The sequence below is a fragment of the Beauveria bassiana genome (genome assembly GCF_000280675.1).
Source record: "Beauveria bassiana ARSEF 2860 unplaced genomic scaffold BBA_S00007, whole genome shotgun sequence".
NCBI lineage: Eukaryota > Fungi > Ascomycota > Sordariomycetes > Hypocreales > Cordycipitaceae > Beauveria > Beauveria bassiana.
The window spans coordinates 727,027-745,729 of record NW_007930842.1 but is presented as its reverse complement, the minus strand read 5'-3'; the positions used below and the strand labels follow the sequence as shown (position 1 = coordinate 745,729).

The following is an 18,703-nucleotide window of genomic DNA, read 5'->3' as shown; positions in this document are numbered from 1 at the left end:
TGTCGCAAGGGAGCGGGCGGGCTCTGGTGCGTCACGATGAGTGGTTGGTGGTGGTGTTGGTAGCTCGTAGCACGTCGAAGGCGGTCGAGAGGCGGCTGAAAATGCAGACGAGTGTAGCTGAAGAGGATATGTCGGATTAGAATGAATGTTTCAGAGCATGGCGACCATGGCTGGGTGTTTGAGGAAAGAATATCGCGAGGCTGATGGGCAGAATAAAAGGCGGGTTGGGCGGCTGTCCGTTTGGCGTCGTGCAGCCCCGTTGTCAGCTGGTGTGGTACAGTGCAGCGTTAGCGATGAAGAAGATGCAGGGCGATGAAAGCAGTTTGAAAAAAATTAGGAAAAAAAAAAGACGTATGGATCTTCTAGGCTAGGACCAAGTTTCAGGGCCGCAGGTTTGTCTCGTCGGCTGCATCGACTGCGATTCCGCGACCTTACATGGTGGTGTCGGTGATGGACGTTTGGGACGGGACAAACGCCGTGCGGGTGGATGGCTAGCTCGTGCTCAACGTGTTGCTGACAGAGAGAGAAGAGATCAAAGGTGGCCAAAAACGAGCATGGTTAGATTTTGCGGTGGTGAGTAGTAAGTCAAAAGTCTGGCTCTCTTTCCTTCAAGTCTAACAAGAAAAACTGCTTCTCGTCGTCGCCTCGTCGGTGGCTTCAGCAGCCAACTTCACGTCCAGGGTGGGAGAGGCACACACACCAGCGCGAGATTGAAAGCGATGCATCATGCACCACAACAGTGCCAAGCAGCACAGAGAGGCACAGCTGCAACAGTCGGGAAATCGCAGAATTCAAGTAAACAAAAAATAAAATAAAAAACCACAGATGGATGTATTGAAATCGATTGAAATATGCGTCGTGCCCAGACTAGGCACCTACGAGCAGCACACCACATTACCACAAACCACCTCACCGTGGTTCTCAACTTGATTTGACATTCAGTCCATCTTCTAGGGTAATTCTACGCTTCCCCCCTTGTTTCAGCCCCGAATCGGCGAGATCTCCAAAATAGTGTATGTACTACAGTCAATCGGACAAAACAGTCAATAGAGTCTACCACGAAATTAGTTATCATGATCTGCGCACTGGTCATGAATGAACAAGACGTCGACTTTGCGGTCTTGCGCTTCTTGCTCATCCCATGTCCGCAGGACCTTGTCTTTGGTCTCTCTCATTTTTCTGTCCACAAACGCCTCCATGGCCATCTTTTCCGCATGATTCAACAGTTCTACCCTTGCTCTCCAATGCGGTTCTCGGCTGTCAGGTGTATGTGGCCGCTCGCCAAAGAATCTTTCATCCAAGTACCTCCAGAAAACGCTGTCAAATGCCCAACTTTTCCGCGCGGCATAGTTGAGCCAGAATCGACCAGTCGTCCAGCTGTCTTGCATGTACTCGGAAAGTAGGTAGTCACTTGGCGTCTCGGCTGAATCCTGCTCTGCCCTTTTCATGGCCCGAAGCCAGATATCCAGACATCGGCCATATTGTTGCGCCCAATCCTCCATTCCCGAGTGCCACATCTCGGGTACATCCAACAATAACCACCAAGGCGGGTCAAGGACGAATTGCGTTGGAGCAACATATGTAAATTCCCAGTCAATGATTGTGCTGCCATTGCCGCGCTCTTTGTGTAACAGCATATTGGCGGGTCGAAAATCATCACACCAGATATGGAACGGTCCTGTATTGCTTGGAGCTCTGCATCGCCCGCGCAGACTGCCCTTTGACTGAGCGGACCATGTATCGTCGCTGAAACCAAAGGTCGATAGCTTACCGGCGCGAGCAAGCTCCAGGAACAGGTGGCGAGCAACATACTTGCTTCGACAGTCGTCTTCATCTTTGACAAGGTCATTGTGCTGAAAGGCGAGCTGCAGCATGTGCATTTCCGCCAAAGCAATATACCAGTCATCCGCCGTGTGATAGACTTTGTCATGAGCCGGCAGCACACTGGGTGGTATATTGGCGAGATATGTCATGTTGTACATGTTTTGAGTGAGTGGCCTGCCGCCCACCTCAAAATCACCTTGCGGACTCTGGGTGAACGACCCGATAGCTGGAAAGCTTGGCTGGAAGAGACGCCGTAGATGGACTGCGACGTCATATAGGTGAGCCTCGAGTTCACAACCAGCCATATCCATGTTCAGGACCGGAGCTTCCTCCTTGTTTTCGTTGGGCTGCGCTAAAGCGCGCGATAGCAGCCCAGTGTTTTCAATAAATTCGAGAATGATGTAGTGGCCAAGGTTGGCATGCTGGCCTGAGGAGAACAGCGTGGGAATGGAAACGTTTGTGTGCTGTGACAGAAACTTGATCGTCGCAGTTTCCAAAGACGTTTTTTCCCCAGCAAAGTGAGCCACATGAGGACTTGGCAGACGAAGCACCACCCTTGAATTTGACGCCGCAAGCTCAAAGACAAACACAATGTTCCATCCGCCAATATTCACAGGGCTTATCCATCTTGCCTCTTGGGCAAAAGTTGCCTGCACGACATCTTGGAGGCTTTTGATCGTGGAGAGACGGAAAAGTTGTTTCTGCAGCTGGTCTCTCTGTTGATCAAATCGGTCCCAGGCGAGTTCGTCGTAATCTGCTCGGTCCTCCATGTCGCAAGTGAAGTTGTCGTAACACGGAGTGGAGGCCCAACGGAGCTCGACAGCTGTCATTGCCGCTACACGTGCAATCTATCAATTAAGAGAGCCTGCACCGTCCACATGTGCAGCAGGCGTACATGTGTCGTTTGCTGTTCAAGTAGATGCGCCAAAATTATCTGGCCATTACAAGAAAAAGAGTGACCTCTTTATATAAATACGGCAAGGTCAGATCTGGCGTGTGTTTCCTGACATAACTAAGTCTCTGTCATGTTTTCTCCCGTTGAGCATGTTTTCGAGGCATGTCGTAGTGAAAACACACTTTTCATCCTAATTTATAATTTTCTGACAATACATCCGATAAGCGTGAATCTCTCAGTAAAATCATCTCCAATTTCCCATACAGTGCTGCTCGGAATTATCCGACTCACCATGGTCGTCAGTGCCGTTATCAGTAAAGTTCCTCTCCCGCTAAAGAACTTGGGCAGAGGGCCCTAATAAGGTACCTACGTAGTGGCCATCACACTTGAAGTGAATGACATCGCATTATCTCAGTTTGTGCAACCAGGCCCACGCATCAGTCGCGTCGCACAATTGATCTCGTGGCCGTTCTGATTTGCTCATCTGCCCTTCGTTGGCGTGTCATCAGTCATTGTCGCGCCCAACTTCGTATGATTGAGCGCCCGACTCCTCTTCAAGCATCGTTTACACACAACACATCAACGACACATGGCATCACATACAATCCTGCAACAACCACCACAAAGCAACCAAGAAGCAAACACATTGAATTTATATTATGAGATATGTACTATGATTTCATTTGTGCAATGTAATGCGTAGACTGTTCACCGCATTAGCACCATCTAGCCATCATCAATGGCCCTCTGACCTGCCTCGTCGTCTCCTCACCCAAACACAACCGCCAGTCCCATATCCTTACAGACCTGCCGCCACAGATCCTCCTCTCCAAACCCTCCCGATATTTTCCCACCCTCCATTATACTCTCTCCTATATCCTCCGCGCCGCCTCCCTCATTCCCCTCCGCTTCCGCTTCCGCCTCCGCCACATCCGCCCGCCGCCACACCTCCCTCACAATCTGCCACGACTGCTCGATATTCGCCATCCCCTGGTGCTTATCGATGCCTGCAAACGCCCTCGTCGCCAGCGCCCGGTCCTCCTCAGTTCGCGCCTCGCACGCCGCCACAAATAGCGGCCACAGCAGCGCTCCCATTGGTCCCGCGCTCTCCACCGCCTCGACACAGCACGCCAGGCTCGCCCGCATGTGCCGTTGCACCGTCGCGTCTTCGCGCCGCAGCCCGCGGATGCTCCGGTAGAGGTGCACCAGCGACGAGTGCCGGTACGCGCGCGCGTTGCTAAAGATTCCGCGGAGAGGACCCGTGGTGGTCGTCGTGGTGAGGGCGGTGGTGTTGTTGGCGTCGTGGTCCGGGGAGGATAGCCGCTCGGGCTCCCACGCGACGAGGGCGGCTTCAATGGCGGCCGCCTCCGCGTCGAGCTCTGCGCGGAGTTGAGCGGCGCGGTCAGAATTGCCAATGGATGCAGCGTCGAGCACGCGGTCTTTGAGTGCGCCGAGGTTGGAAAGCCGGTGTACAATAGGCCATAGCGACGTCGCCATGCCGAGGAGGGTATCGGCGCTGCCGGCGGGCTGCGGGGTGCCTCTGCTGTCAAAGGGCAGCAAGTGGCCCATGCCACCGGGTGCGGGAGCGGGTGAGAGGGTCGGCGTTCGGAAAGAAAGCGCCGCAATAACGTCGTAGAACCGGAACGCCTGTTTGTCATTAGCCCGTGAATCTGTAATCGTGGGCATGCCAAGAGAAACTCACACGCTCGAGAAACGCTCTGGTTGGATCTGATGTTGCGGGACCGCTATTTAGAATAGCCAGAGCACCTTTCAAATGTCCATCAACGATCTGAGACCGTTCACGATGCACCAACTACAAAGAAACAATCAGTCCCCAACCAGAGTTCCATTTCCTACAATTTTGCACACTCACCACTTCGTAGTATATCAGCAGAATAACAGCCGCCAGCAGCTCATTCTGGTTACCCTCTGCGCCCTTTTCAATCAAGCCCGCCAAGTTGCGCGCCGCCTCGGAGTGAAATTCGATGCTCGTCCAGCTGCTGCCGCCGACGTCTGCGGCAGCGCCGCCGGCGCCACGAAACTCGAGGTGTGCGCTCGACAATGCGTAGATGGCGCTCGCCACCGCGGGGCTGCGCCGCGACATGGGTAGCACCAGCCGCTGAAACGGGTTGCCGCCCTCGGCGTCCTCGCGCAGCACAATGAGCCGCGACAGCACGCGCGCAAAGTGGTCCAACAGTCCACGCCGGCCCTTGATGGTGGTGAATTCCGAAAACAGCGGCATATTGAGCTCCAGGTGAGGCGTGGCGTAAAAGGCGCCCGCGTGGCGGCGGGGGCGGTGCGTCGTCGACGGCGACGACCATTTGGTGAGGGCACTGGCGTGGGGGGCGCGCGTGTCGAGTCCGGCCACGTCACGAGTATCAGCGGCCGTGCTCGTTGTCGAGTCATTGTCGGCCAATTCAGCCAATTCGTTGGCGTCGCCGACAATTGCGCCGAGACAGCTATCGTCCAGTATCGGCGTGGGCGGAGACAGCGACGGCTCTGCTACGCTGTTTTGCCGCACAACAAGGTTGGACGATGTAGAGGCGCTCTCTGCGAGGGCAGATTCGGCCTCAATCTGCGCGGCGGTCCTCCGCTGCCGCGGCCTCGGCGGCCCGTAGACGCATTCTTGGTCAGCCTCTTTGCATCGCGCGCAGACGGGACGGCCTTCGTCGCACTTTTTTTTCTAGAAACACATCGGCGTCAGATTGGATATTTATGCAGTTCCGCTGCTGGACGGTAGCCTACTTTCACTCTGCTTTTGGCGAATCGTCAGTAGTGGTCGGGATGAGCTGTCAGAAAAGGCGACGTACCAGAAATCACAACCTGATTCAGCAAAAACAAGACAATGAGATTTTGTAAGAAAAAAAAAAGGAAAGAAACAGGCTGAGACTTACCCGCTCGCGAGCGTTTCTTGGGTATTTTGGGCAGCGCCCGTTTGGTATACAGCAACATGTCGTCGTTGCGATCGCTTCCTAGTTGAGTTTTCGGCCGCAGACGAGGCGTCTGCAAACCCGCTTCACATGCTCCAGTAGATGTCTCGACAATGCCTGGGTGGCCAGTGCGCGTGTCCCTATTCCCACGACGTACGGTTGAGGATGCTATCCCGTGGCGATTTGACAGATGTTTTGTCAGAATCGAATCTTCGAGGGGCGGGGCGCCATCTCATAGGGTTTTGTACAGGCGAGCATGACTCGTGTTATTAAGCGGCGTCGTTTTCTCGGCGCCTCCACACGCACGCGGCATCTGGGTACGGAGCATCCTGATTGGCAAAACGGCGCGGAAGTTGACGGGGCGGTGCGCCATTGACCTATAATCCGTGGCTACTATACATGCAAAACATGGGATGATCTGTCAATAATTGAGTCATGAGAGTCTTGATTCGTAAAGGTCGTTGCAACCATCCTGTAGAGAGTACACAGGTATCAAAAGACACAACTTGCAAAGCATTATTTGTAGCGTGTGGACATTGTCGAAAAGCCTCAACAAATCAGTATACCAACGAGTAACACCAACATGCAACATAATAAGCATTGCACACAAAGAAAACCACCGATATATCAAACCACTGACGCCCCTTCATATCCCACAAATGCCTGGACGACTTGCGGTACCCACGTTGAACGCTATGCCATTGGAGCAAACGGCTCATCCCAGCAGTCTTCCCAGCCACGCTTGCCAGATGCCCAGAATCCGCGCAGCTTTTCAATGTAATGTTTGGGCACGTAAAAACATTCCATCGGCTCCCCTTCGCTGTCCCGAAATGTGGAGAGGACAAGTTCCCTGTCCTCATCGGAGCCGTCGGCAACCGCCACACCCGCAACTGCCACGGGCCAGCACAGCGCGGCTTTGGAACGCAGGACGCCAAGCGCCTCACGCATGAGCTGCATCAATTCTTGGCGTAGCTCAGCCCTGATTATAGCCCATGATTCCAGAACTTCAAATCTCGATACCGACGGCGGCGGCGGCGGCAGGGACAGGATGGCATAGAGCGCAACCGAGCACTTGAAAACGCGCGCCATCAGCACGAATTCGGCCTGATCCGGCACGCCGTAAGGTTCGTCCCAGGTTTCAGGAATAAAAGAAGCGATACAATTTAGCACGTCGCGCACAACAGGAGCAATAGCGCGGTCATAGCCGACCCCAGTCATGGCCAGCCGACGCAGCTCCGTGACGCGAAGCATTTCCAGAAAGAGGGAGCTTGGGCAGGGCATTTCTGCATACATCTGGACGGAGTAATAATCGACTAATTGGGCTAAAGTAAAATTGTCAAGCTCCTCGATTTGGTCACAAGCAGGACTCGTCGTATTGGCAATCGCAGCCGTGCTACGCCCTCGGTTAGTTCAGGTATAGGCCATTTTTTATAATGGCGCAATGCTTGGGAGAGTGAACGTTCTTACATGACGTGGAATTGCGTGGCAGTCTTCAAGACTGGAGACGGGGGCAGAACGATATCAGACTTGATGCAATTGTCGAGAACGGCGAGGAACCCTGAAACATGAGCACGCCAAGCTGTACCGAGCAGGGTGAGCTCGACGCTAAGCAGGTCCGTAATGCGGAGGAGAGCCAGCACCTTGCAATAGGGAGCGCCGCCTTCAAGGTTTGCATTGATTTCCTGGATACTACATACCATGGATGAGTGTAAATGATTCCAGAGGGGCGTAATGGAATTCATGTGCGAAGGGTGTGGTAGTATGTCGAGGGCACGGCTTATCAGACCGATACGATGGGCCGTCATGGCCAGGAGAAATGAAGGACGGTGACGAGTAGCAAGATTGAGGACGCCAGCCTGAGGAAAGTCAATGTCGCGCTGACGCACAGGCAATATTGTCTCGATATCTGCAGCACCGAAGATTGATGATTTCAGACTAGGAAACAATCAGAATGAACAGGGGACGGTGCGTACAGTAACGACATGACTCCATGAAATCCCAGTCGGGAGGCACGATCCGACTTTCTACGACAAGTTGGAGAGACTCAAGAGCGGCAGTGGTTCTGCGGACATGATAGGATTTCTGAACCGCAGAGGCGGCATAGGTGGCAGAGGTTGTGGCTGTCAGGTAGCCGTCGCAGACGTAGCCATAAGCTGTGCAGCGCTTGCAATGCGGCTTTGTTTCGTCGCACTTGACGCGGCGAACACTGTAAATTCGGAGTTAGAACGCTAACAGCTGGGGGTGGCGATATCAGGTGCTCTGGAATTTATCTATAACAGACTGACCGGCAAGTGACGCAGCCCGTCTTGACCTTGGGAGCCCATCGCTTTCGTCGAAGGCGCGGCTGGTCGTCATTGGGGCTCGAGTCGAGGCTGTTATCGCTGGAAGGACTCAGTTTCCGATTCTCTCGCTTCTTGGGCATTTTGAGTTGCATCAAAGGTTGCGTGGACAAGCGGCCATGCTCTTTGTTAAATGGGTGCTTCGGTCAGGGCAGGTGTAGACTGGCGGGCGTGCAAGCGGGCGCATGGTTTTGATCAGTAATATTGCGATTCCCCGCCAATTGCAAACAAGCAGTCCTCATGCGAGTTCAATGAGCGAAAGGGACCTAAATGTAGGAAGTTTGAAGGCCATGACTGCGGGCGCACATGGGAACCGACTATGTATTCGTGGCAAGTGCAAGGCCAAGAGCTGGGACAGGCGCATGAGGCGTCAGCGGTAAGCAAAGGAATAGATGACGTTGTGCGAGGTCTGAGTGTCTGGGATGAACGACACGATCGTACATTATGGCCACGATCGTACATTGTGACATGTCATGTAGGGGTGCCTGTAGGTGGAGGATGCTTGTGGCTGAGAGGAGAAGCCAGGGTCGATTCCACACCTGGAAGTTGTCCGCTTGCTCTCACGATGCTGAGAGGCCACCAGGTTGCCGTAATTTGCGTGTGGTGTGATTCTTGTTGATGGATCAAAGTGATGCGTAGTGCGTAGGCAAGACAAGTAGTAGTTAAAAAGTGCATGAATGATATCGAGGTAAAAGGGGACCTTGGTGGGGGGCTAATGCAGTGGGCAAGACCCTGAAATGTTGTTTTGTAGCTCAGTTTAGCGCACTTTAGCGCACTTTAGCGGGCTGTCAGGCAATCAGGGTACCTGAACATAGGTACCTTCCTAGGTAGCTACGTAGGTAGGTAGTTTAGGTAGCGACTACTTCTCCCTCGGTGTGTGCCCAGCTGTCAGCTGAGCAGTCAGCACCAAAAAGGTCTGGGTATGTGGGTACCTACCTAGGTAGGTACGGAGTAGTAAATAGGGTAGGGTCCAAGGTAATTCGGTAAAATCAGAGCAACCGCCATCAAATCCCCATACAACCAACGGCCTGAACGGCTGCTCGGAATCACCCAGACGCTTTTACGGAGTACAGTGGGGTGGGGGTACCGGGAGGCTGGCAGCGGGCGTCGTCTTTTGCCTAGGTAATTACTACCTGTAAAAAATACTCCTGGCAAGCCTTTTTGCCCGATCTTCATATACGACACCGATCCTCGCCATCGTGATTTTCTTTCTTCACTTGCCTCTCCTCAATTGGCTGTCCTCCTTTGACTCCGCAGCGCCCCAACGCGCGTTGCCGCCCGTTCAACTCGGTCCTGCTGCAACCATGTGCATGTTGGAGCCTCGATGCCTCGCCTTTTCGTGCCTAATACATTGCCTATAACTAGAATGGTCGGAAAACCGTCCTATTTTTTGTATGCTCCGAGTGCCTGGTTTATTAACCCTAAAATAGCGACAAGAAGCAGGCAAAATCTGACCGCCAGTCACTGATCCGATACCTTGGCGTTTTTCTGCGGAGTTGATTATAGCTGTGCCAGAAAGTCTGTTTTCTCCAATAGATCCGATTGGTTCATTCAAGTTCATTTACCGGCCGAGTCTCTTCGCATACAGAAAGCACAGACACAGTTGACTGTCCAATCCCGACAATTCAAAAGCCATACATGTCCACCCAAGAGTCCACAAATCTTCAAGCAATGAAATCACCTTTGAACAACCTAACTTTGATCAACGTTGAACCAAGTAACCGAGCAAGAGCTACGGATTAGTTACCACGAAGCTTCACGCTAGCGTCAGATAAGATCCTCAGCTGGCAATCTTGCCTCGAGTTAGAGTGCAGAAGTGCAGATGGGGCTGTCAACAGTTGCCATGTGCACAAATCATAGGCTCGGCGGCAACTGTTTAGCGCCGGCCAACCTAATGAATACGAACCGCATTAATGCTCTAGTCGTTGATCAGCTGCTGTCTCAGTGCTTACAGCCTGCATGAGGAGCGTACCGTGCGTTTTCCACCTAATTTACCCTCATATTTGTAAATCTATAAAGAAGAGGACCCTAGTCGGCAATTGCTACTCCGTTTCGTAGGTAGTCGTCGTTGTCGTCGTCACCTTCATTACAGCCATGCAGCTTGCAAGTCTCACATTGGCCACGGCCGCAACTCTGGTCCGTTTAACCGTGTGATAACAACGCGCTTGCGCCTCAGCCAGCCACGGCTAACCAATCTTCCGACAGCTCCCTCTCGCCACTGCCGCCCCGGCCGAGGCCAAAGCTACCGATAACATTTCCAGCTGTGGCCCAGCCTGGATGCCCAGGGAAGATGTGACAATTGGCCAGGGCACTGACAAGCGCCGAGGCTTCTCCTCTGCCGTGCAGGCCTTTTGCTCTGCTGCCAACGGAAAGACTGTCAAGCCCAATGGCTATCTTTCATTTTCCACCGAGGTCTTTCTCAACGGTGGCAAAAATCCTTCAGAGTATGGCATCCAGGGTTTCGTGAATTGTACGTCTGCAAAGATTTCAAGTTCCAGTACAAACACGCGCTCCTCGCTGACATGCGCCACCTTCAGTTGAGGTTCACAACAAGATCAACTCCGACCACACAATTGCCAGTATGCAATCATCGTCACCTTTGCGAAAAACTCAAGCATTAACAAGGAATCAGAAAACGACTGCGTCAAATACTTTAACGCTCTCAGCGCAGACGGTGGTCAATGCTCTGGCGCCGACAACAAGGACACCAAGGGCGGAACGTGGCAGGTCGGCCCTAATGGCATCTCCTACCATGCTCTGGGCTATGAGACACCTCCCAAGGAAAATGCCGTGAACAAGATTTTCGAGGGCTCTGCCATTTCTGCCCAGAGCGCCAACAAGGGTGCCGGCCCTCCTTTGAGCCCATGGCCGTTTGATTCTCTCAACAACATCAAGCCAGTTGCTTGCCACAGCCACAACGACTACGACCGAGACGTTCCCGTCTTTTCCGCCTTTAGCGCCGGGTGTATCGCCATTGAAGCCGACGTCTTTCTTTCCGGCGGCGATGTCATCATCGGCCACATTTTTCCGACCCCCGGCCGGACCTTGCGTGTCCAGTACACAGAGCCCCTTCGCGCCATCCTCGACCACAACAACGGCGGCTCTCCCGGCGAGAACGGAATCTACAAGGCCCGTCCGGAACAGAAGATTGTGCTCATGGTGGACTTTAAGACATCCGATACCAAGACACTTGACGCTGTCGTTGCTGCTCTGCAGCCTCTCCGTGACGGCAACTACCTGAGCCACGTCGCTGGGGGCAGATTTGTCCAGCGGGCTGTTACGGTCGTGGCCAGCGGCAACGCCCCCTTTGACCGCATCAACTCGGGCTCCGGTGTACCGAACCGTGATGTGTTTTATGATGCCAGCCTCGGCAATCTCGAGTCCAAGTACAACACGCTCAACTCTTACTATGCGTCGGCCGACTTTGAGGATACCATTGGTAGCCCGGGCAGCGCTGGTGCCTTTTCTGATGCGCAAAAAGCCAAGGTCAAGTCTCAAGTGGACGCTGCACACGCGGCTGGACTCAAGGTCCGCTACTGTAAGTGGCTTGCTGTTCTGTAATGGCCGGAAGCGATGCACTAACATTGCTTGTGACAGGGAATCTGCCCGGCGAATACATGTGGGAGCCCTTGGCGGCCCTCGGTGTTGATTATCTCAATGCAGATGACATGTCCAACACGGCAAGACTTGAGCGCATTCAGTAAAGAGCAGCAGCTGCGATGTACACGGCAACGATTTATTGATGCTACGATACCATACAGCTCAGAGAAAGCAATGACGATTTACGTCCAACGCAAACTTACTATAGTACGAAAAAGCTGCCTCGTTTAATCTCTGAAGTCCTGAGCAACAAATCACTACCTTTGTGACAATCAAATCTGGCCAGTCGTTGCACTGGCACCTGGCATATCAACAGCCACCTCTTTTGCTGCCCTTGTGCTGGTGACACGTAGCATGAGATTCTTCCACCTGTTCAATTTAGATAACACTTTTTTGCAGTCGTCCAACACGGTTGATTTGTTCCCTTTAATCTATTGTGGCAGGGTGTGAGTTTCATCACTGCCCAATCACATTAGAGCATTCCTCCCTCGCGACGACCGGGTTGAGTAACGGGCAATATACTGGTATCCCGCCCCCACGAGACCAGAACCCAGCATTCCCGTTGAGACCTCCTTGTGGCCCCATCAGGAAGCTGCCATGTCCCGAAATGCATCTGAGCGGGCCCGACAGCAAATAAGACGGGATCAGGCAACGTGTGTCAGTCGAAATGCGAGATCCTTGCAAGTGTGCATGAATGCAAAACTTGCGACGCGGGAACCCCCCTCTCCAAGGTGCGGGGGATGCCACGGCCCATGATTCGCCTCATGCAATCTGAGAGAAAGTGTCGCGCATGCATGTAAGTCAAGCCACAGAAACGTGAGTGATGCTTGATGGCATTCCTGTTTCGTCTTGGTGGTGGACAAAAAGGGCGAATCATCAAGGACATCATCACCCTATTGAGTTGAACAATCAAGTCGGGCTGCCCAGTAAGTTAACGTTACGAGCGGAGCAACTCGTCGACTACAAACCAGCCCTCCCAATCTATTGTTCGTCCAGACTAGCGCTACGCAACGCGTGCACCAGACCAAAGGCGGCAAAAATGGCTTTGCCCATGTGGACGGTTGCACATGGGAGCGCCTTGGTTTATTTAGTTAGTCTCGTCAGCTAGTTTAGCTCCATTGGCCAAGCACGCAGCTCCTCCACAACGGCCAAGTCTGGTGTCTCTCCGTATGTCATCCAAAGTCCCTCTTCGCCCTTTTCGGTCATGGGTAGTTGCGGGAGGGGCCAGAAAAAGGGCTTGGCTGTGACATGAGAAGTCATGCCAACCGCCCGCCCTTGGCCCGGGCCTAGCATCGGTTCTTTGGTGGCAATGGAACCTATAAAGTAAAAAAGCAACTTCCCGATTCGGTAGTATCAAGCCGTATGTATCCCCTGTCATGGCATCGAAGCTGACGCATTCGGAAGTTGTGTACACGGGTCACGGTTGGTTATCGTTGCAAGACTGATGGTCTCGCGAGGGTTACATTGCGGACTCGTGGTCTATTGTTCATATGAATGGTGACATTTCAGGATCGTCACTTTTGTATGGATGAGCCAGAGAAAGCTTGAGCAGTCATTTCCACCAGAACTGGTCCGATGCTGCTGCCAAGAGGGCTCTATCACAGGCTATTATGACGTCTCCTCGAAAGCCAGCAGACAAATGATAACTCGAGTGCAACATCTTGAGGATAGATATCAGAAAGTACATAAAGGGGCACCTCGATCCTACAAAATGTTGATGCCATCGATAGCACCAACAAGAAGTTGCAATCCCAATCTCACTCTTACTCTCCTTTTTGACCACTCTCCTTTGACTCCCCCACGCAGTCATGCAGCTTCCTCTTCTTTCCCTGCCCGCCCTCATGGGCTTCGTCTCCCTGACCGCCGCGCACATGCAAATGACGAACCCGGCCCCCTTCCGCTCCAAGCACAACCCCTACACCACCGACGTTGACTGGAGCATGAACGGGCCGCTCGAGGCCAGCGGCGCCAACTTCCCCTGCAAGGGCTACCACCGCCTCCTCAACACGCCGCAGGGCCGCTCCGTCGCGACCTGGAGGGCCGGCGGCAGCTACACTTTCAGCGTCGAGGGCTCCGCGACGCACAACGGCGGCAGCTGCCAGGTCTCGCTCTCGTACGACGGCGGCAAGACGTTTACCGCCATCCGCTCGTACGTCGGCGGCTGCCCGCTCAAGAGCACCTGGCCGTTTACGCTGCCCAACGACACGCCCGCCGGCGAGGCCCTCTTTGCGTGGTCCTGGTTCAACAACCTCGGCAACCGCGAAATGTACATGAATTGCGCGCACGTCACCATTCAGCCCCGTGACAGCGCCGCCGTCGCCGCCGACGCCGACGCCGACGCCGCGGCGATTGATGAGCGCAGTCCCGCTGATCCGTTTGCCTCCCGTCCGGCCATGTTTACTGCCAATGTCAACAATGGCTGCTCGACGGTCGAGACGTTTGACGTGCTCTTCCCTCAGCCAGGTCCGGATGTCGACAACATCTCACGCAGGACGTCGCCTCCTCGTGGCAAGTGCAACTAAGACACTGGGACGATGTGAGCGTTTTGATATTTGGCCGATGGGGTCTGAAGATGAGTTCTGAAGTGGCAACTCTGTGAGAATATGGCCCCGTCACGTTTGGTGGGGTATGGAGAGATTCTTGCCACATGCTGCTGAGCAGCGATTTTTGTAAATAGTGTGGGCAAGATCATTATGGGTTCGTTGTATGTAGACAAGTTCACAGTCGTTTCAATCAGAAGATTCTGCAGTGCGTCCAAGCCGATTCTTTTTCGAACGCTGAAAATGGCCAAGTTTTCCACTCAAGACGTGACCGTCTCCGATCAAGATGATGAGTCGGTGCACCGCCGATCAAGAATCAATGCGACGAACTGATCTATCATGCAGTCTTTTATCTTTCCTTATCATAGCTTGGTCGCTGCCCATGCTCTGCAGGCTTCCGCCATCGTCGGCCAGTGTCAGTAGGCCGTCTCGGTGCGGCATGAGGGGTACTAAAACGCCCTCGACCTCGGTATCAGATTCCTGCTCTGGCGTTGTCGCCTCTGCGCTTGCACCCGCATCATCGCCGCTACCATCCCGCGATCGCAGTACCGACATGGCGAAGCTATCGATGCTGCGGCGGCGGCGGTGGGGGCCGACGGCGGCGTCCTGGCTGCCGTCTCCCGAGCGGGGGTCGTCGCCGGTGCCCATCTTGGTGGTTGCGCCAAAGTCATTGTTAAAGGCCTGCAGAAACTGGCGGAAGCAGGGAAAGGTGGCGGCCATGATGGAAAAGTGCATGACGACCTGCGTCACGATGGTGGTGTCGGCGAGGGTGAACATGACGGAGGAGCTGCCGCCGCCGCCGCCGCCGCCACCGCCGTGGGACTGGTAGTTGCGGAGGGCGTCGCGGAGGAGGACGAGACGGTAGCTGACGGGGATGGCGACGAGGAGCTGTGCGGAAAAGGCGGATACGACGATGAATTTGGTCCGCAGGGCCATGTCGAGCCCGAGGACGAGGGAGAAGGCGAGACCGGAAATGAGGACCTCTATCACTATACTGAATGTTTCGACGGCGAGCCAGCGCGGGAACTACAGGGCAAGTTTTAGACGAAGTCAGTGGCGGCCAAGGGGGTTAAGCTGGCATCAGCGGCACTTTATTGGGTGGGGGAAACGTACCAGCCCTTTGCAGTGTCCAGCTGCGGTCAGATCCCACGGTCGTGTGCTCCCGCATTGTAATGCGACGATGAATACCGAGGCTAAGCCCCAAGCGAAGATGATGCCGGTGACAATACGCGTGCCGAGCAGGTGCTTGTCAGCAGCCTGTCGGCTCACTCTGGTTATGAGCAACGACATGGATGCTTTTGCCGGGCAGATGGCCATAATGTACATGATTGTGCTGGCATAATACGCCTGCGCCGTGTAAGTAAGAAGAGTTTGCCCAATCGAAATGTTTGCGACGGGCTAACCTTTAGTGCAGAATCCATGCTGTCCGCGAAGGCGTCATTGTTCCGGACGCCAACGCCTTCGCGGACAGCGTATAGGACAGTCGCAGTCTGGCAGACGCCAATCAACTATGCACGGCGGCAACGAGTTACGTGTTAGTATTTCCGAGAATGCTGCCAAAACGAAAACTGTGCTTGAGCGGGGATTGTTCATGCGGCGGCGGCGGCACGTACAGTAGCCAGCGAGGCGGCGGCATCATCCGAGCCAAAGGGTCCGGTCAGCCGGACGCGGATAAAGACGCGGATGCACAAGACGAGGACGCTCCAGATGAGACCGACAATGGCGACAATGACAATGTAGGCTCTGTGGTCGTCGGGACCAGCGGGCAGGTGGTTGTTGACGCCCGCGCCGGCCATGTATCTGCCGGAGAGACTTTGATGAGGCGGCGGTGAAGTCGGGAGAGGGCTCTCAATCGACAGAGAGAGCAGAGCTCGGCGGACAGGGGGAAAAGGACAAAGATGGGAAGAAGAAAGGAATTAAAGTGCCTACCGCCCAGCCATGGTGTACCGGAGCACAAGCGAAAAAAAAGAGACCTTGCTGGGTTAAGTCGTCGGGAGAAGGAGAATTTCGTCAAGAGAGGAGTCGGCGGAGAGGAGGAGCCGGAGGAGATGGATGGCGGAGACGGATAGACGGATAGTGAGCCGAGCTCCGAATTATAACTATCCTTGCAGACCGGGAAAGATGGTTGGATTGGAAAAGATGGAGTTGTGCAGATGAGAAGATGAGATTGATGAAATAATACATGGGCGTAGGAGTCCAGCAACAGCTACATAGGCAGATGATTAATAAAATAGCCAAGATTAGCAACCCCACGAAAGGTCACGTACAACAGCTCGTAGTTACAGAAGAAAGAAGAAGAAAAAAAAAGGGCCAAAAGCGAAAAGACGACAGCAACTAACTAGACAGGAAGCGGGTTGCGGCACAGACCAAAATGGGACAAGACCCCCATCGTGTGATTTAATGTAGGAATTTGACCGGATGAAAAGGGCCCCGCCGATGATAAGGACGGGAATTGCCAATATACAAGTTTATTGGCATTCACTGTTGATGCTGTGACGGCAATGGCTTCTATATTACGAACGACGACGAGAGGCAAGCCACAGTTGGCGACAGCCGAGCCGGATCTGGATTCATTCTCCTTTCGTTCTTTTTTTTTTTTTTTTTTTTCGCCTTGGCCGGGAGGCGGGAGGCGGGCCGTCAAGGGCAAGAGATCCAAAACCCCATGAGCCAAGCCTAGACAATCGAGTTGCCAAGGTCTTGTCTTGCTGGGTTGGTCTTGGGAATCCGAACCACTTGGTTCCGGACATTTTAATCTACAATACGGAGTACTTTTCTTTTGTATCATCAACTCGAATACTGATACGATGAGCCGGGTTTTTATCTGGTGAGTAATTCATTTACTATGAGCAATTTCGTGTCAAGTTTTTTAGTAATAACATGCCGACGGAATACGCCGCGCCCCATCTTTGCATTGATGGGCTCTCCGCTGCAAAAATCCACAGGACTGCTGCTGGAAAAACATTGACCGCGGACAACTGTTTTGCGCCGTGGCAAATGGCTAGATATGCGCGGCGAGGTTTTCATGGATGGTTTTTTTTTACGATGATTGTGGACAAGCTCATCTTAATCGTGCACAAATGGCGTCAATGTGTGGACACTAGACACCATGTGCACATCGACAGGGTGACGTGCATTGAGGTCATAATGTACGTTTAATTTTTTATGCACTGGCCGCGGTGTAACCCATCTTCTCGTGACGGAAATGAAAAAAGTAAACAAAAGACCAAAAAAACAAGAAATAATCGAGACTAGTCAACTAACTAAATAATAATACTGGTCACATCTTGTTAGGCTCAACGCACCGATCGGTGGGCGCATAGCGAGGCTCAGGGTAATAAAGGCGGACGATATAATAACGGCGCAATTATCGATTTAATTTCAAGGCTAGATACAGTTATTATTTCCCACCTGAATAGTAGCAGAGATTTCTCGTGCGGCAAAGACTATCGGCAAAAAAAAAAAAAAAAAAAAAAAAAAGGGAGGAACTTGTACTCTCACACAACTCGTACTTGTGGCTCGTAACATAGGCGCATAGTCTGAAGGCGGCCGAGTCGCCACACACAAGATTCAAGATAGATTTAAAAAGTCTCACGCAGTACAATCAATCTAGGCCAAGATTGGGGTATTGTCTGTGTGCTGAAGGGCTGAACATGGAATCGGCACGCCAGCCGCGCGCCACCTGTTTCGGGTGAGCCAAAGGCTGAATATCAGCCGCAGCTGATGTTTCTTCTTCTTCTTCTTCTTTTTCCATACTGATATGACAATGCCTGTTGATTCGATTGAAAACAAACCTGTATTTGAGCTGGGGCTCTCCCGCCAAGAGAAGGGGGATCCTTCTCTCGCCAAGGAGTTTGTTTTTCCCTGCTGTCGCTTCTTACCCATTGCCCGACCTTGTCAACCCTCTCTTCTTCTCCACCACTAACGAGGGGGATAAAAAGAGAGAGAAAGAGAGAGAGAAAAGGACAATTTTGCAACGAACCTCTGTTTTGGCTTTGTCTCTACTAGCATAGTCTTTCTCTTGTTTGTTCTCGCTGCTTAATACCTTTGGAAAATTTGCGTGCTCACGCTTGCAAACGATTGCGTGCGAAACCAGCATCTAGTGGACGGCCGAGCGGTGAACGATTAAACCACCTTGATTTTTTGATTTTTTTTTTTTTCTGATTTGAAAAAAAGAGAAATCTTGACAACTACATGGAGAAGTCACCACGGCCCGCGACGGCCGGCAATGTCGAAGCGCAGCCTGACGACGCTAATGTCAGTGGCAGCGCATCGTGGAATGAAGCCCTCAACAAGGAGCTGCAAGAGGGCTTCACGAGCGCTGACCGCGCGGATATGCAGCGCATGGGCAAAAAGCAACAATTTCGAGTGTGTATATTATATTACATCTCCAGGTTGCAATTGGTCTTCTGTCTTGTCCGACACTAACCAGCCTTTTCGGGCGTTGGATAGAGAAACTTTCGGCTCATGTCCACGATTGGCTTCACCACCTGCGTCATGGGCACCTGGGAGATTCTCCTCACGTAAGTTTTCTCTCCTTATTTCCTCTTTCTTTTTCTTTTTCTTTTTCTTTATTTC

General features: G+C 53.0%; 7 protein-coding genes across 7 annotated transcripts; 3 read left to right on the top strand and 4 right to left on the bottom strand.

Moving 5' to 3' along the window:
• Window positions 1–1,064: 1,064 nt before the first annotated feature.
• On the bottom strand, window positions 1,065–2,654 carry BBA_03451 (Protein kinase-like protein; the record flags this gene model as incomplete). Its single annotated transcript, XM_008598548.1, has 1 exon — window positions 1,065–2,654. The coding sequence occupies one exon, from the start codon at window positions 2,652–2,654 to the stop codon at window positions 1,065–1,067; it is 1,590 nt and encodes a 529-aa protein (XP_008596770.1).
• Window positions 2,655–3,487: 833 nt separating this feature from the next.
• On the bottom strand, window positions 3,488–5,671 carry BBA_03450 (C6 finger domain-containing protein; the record flags this gene model as incomplete). Its single annotated transcript, XM_008598547.1, has 6 exons — window positions 3,488–4,366; window positions 4,422–4,532; window positions 4,593–5,402; window positions 5,465–5,474; window positions 5,530–5,542; window positions 5,614–5,671. 6 exons carry the CDS (start codon window positions 5,669–5,671, stop codon window positions 3,488–3,490), a joined length of 1,881 nt encoding a protein of 626 aa, XP_008596769.1.
• A 671-nt stretch (window positions 5,672–6,342) lies between these two features.
• BBA_03449 (C6 zinc finger domain-containing protein) lies at window positions 6,343–8,071 on the bottom strand (the record flags this gene model as incomplete). Its single annotated transcript, XM_008598546.1, has 5 exons — window positions 6,343–7,042; window positions 7,117–7,289; window positions 7,347–7,555; window positions 7,623–7,855; window positions 7,935–8,071. 5 exons carry the CDS (start codon window positions 8,069–8,071, stop codon window positions 6,343–6,345), a joined length of 1,452 nt encoding a protein of 483 aa, XP_008596768.1.
• Window positions 8,072–10,082: 2,011 nt separating this feature from the next.
• On the top strand, window positions 10,083–11,692 carry BBA_03448 (PLC-like phosphodiesterase; the record flags this gene model as incomplete). Its single annotated transcript, XM_008598545.1, has 4 exons — window positions 10,083–10,124; window positions 10,194–10,432; window positions 10,655–11,526; window positions 11,586–11,692. 4 exons carry the CDS (start codon window positions 10,083–10,085, stop codon window positions 11,690–11,692), a joined length of 1,260 nt encoding a protein of 419 aa, XP_008596767.1.
• A 1,704-nt stretch (window positions 11,693–13,396) lies between these two features.
• BBA_03447 (extracellular protein) lies at window positions 13,397–14,110 on the top strand (the record flags this gene model as incomplete). Its single annotated transcript, XM_008598544.1, has 1 exon — window positions 13,397–14,110. The coding sequence occupies one exon, from the start codon at window positions 13,397–13,399 to the stop codon at window positions 14,108–14,110; it is 714 nt and encodes a 237-aa protein (XP_008596766.1).
• A 327-nt stretch (window positions 14,111–14,437) lies between these two features.
• On the bottom strand, window positions 14,438–15,924 carry BBA_03446 (MFS transporter; the record flags this gene model as incomplete). Its single annotated transcript, XM_008598543.1, has 4 exons — window positions 14,438–15,154; window positions 15,242–15,475; window positions 15,532–15,636; window positions 15,742–15,924. The coding sequence occupies 4 exons, from the start codon at window positions 15,922–15,924 to the stop codon at window positions 14,438–14,440; spliced, it is 1,239 nt and encodes a 412-aa protein (XP_008596765.1).
• Window positions 15,925–17,891: 1,967 nt separating this feature from the next.
• Window positions 17,892–18,652, top strand: BBA_03445 (amino acid transporter; the record flags this gene model as incomplete). The annotated part of the gene is made up of 3 exons (XM_008598542.1): window positions 17,892–17,981; window positions 18,302–18,493; window positions 18,578–18,652. 3 exons carry the CDS (start codon window positions 17,892–17,894, stop codon window positions 18,650–18,652), a joined length of 357 nt encoding a protein of 118 aa, XP_008596764.1.
• Between the last annotated feature and the right edge of the window lie 51 nt (window positions 18,653–18,703).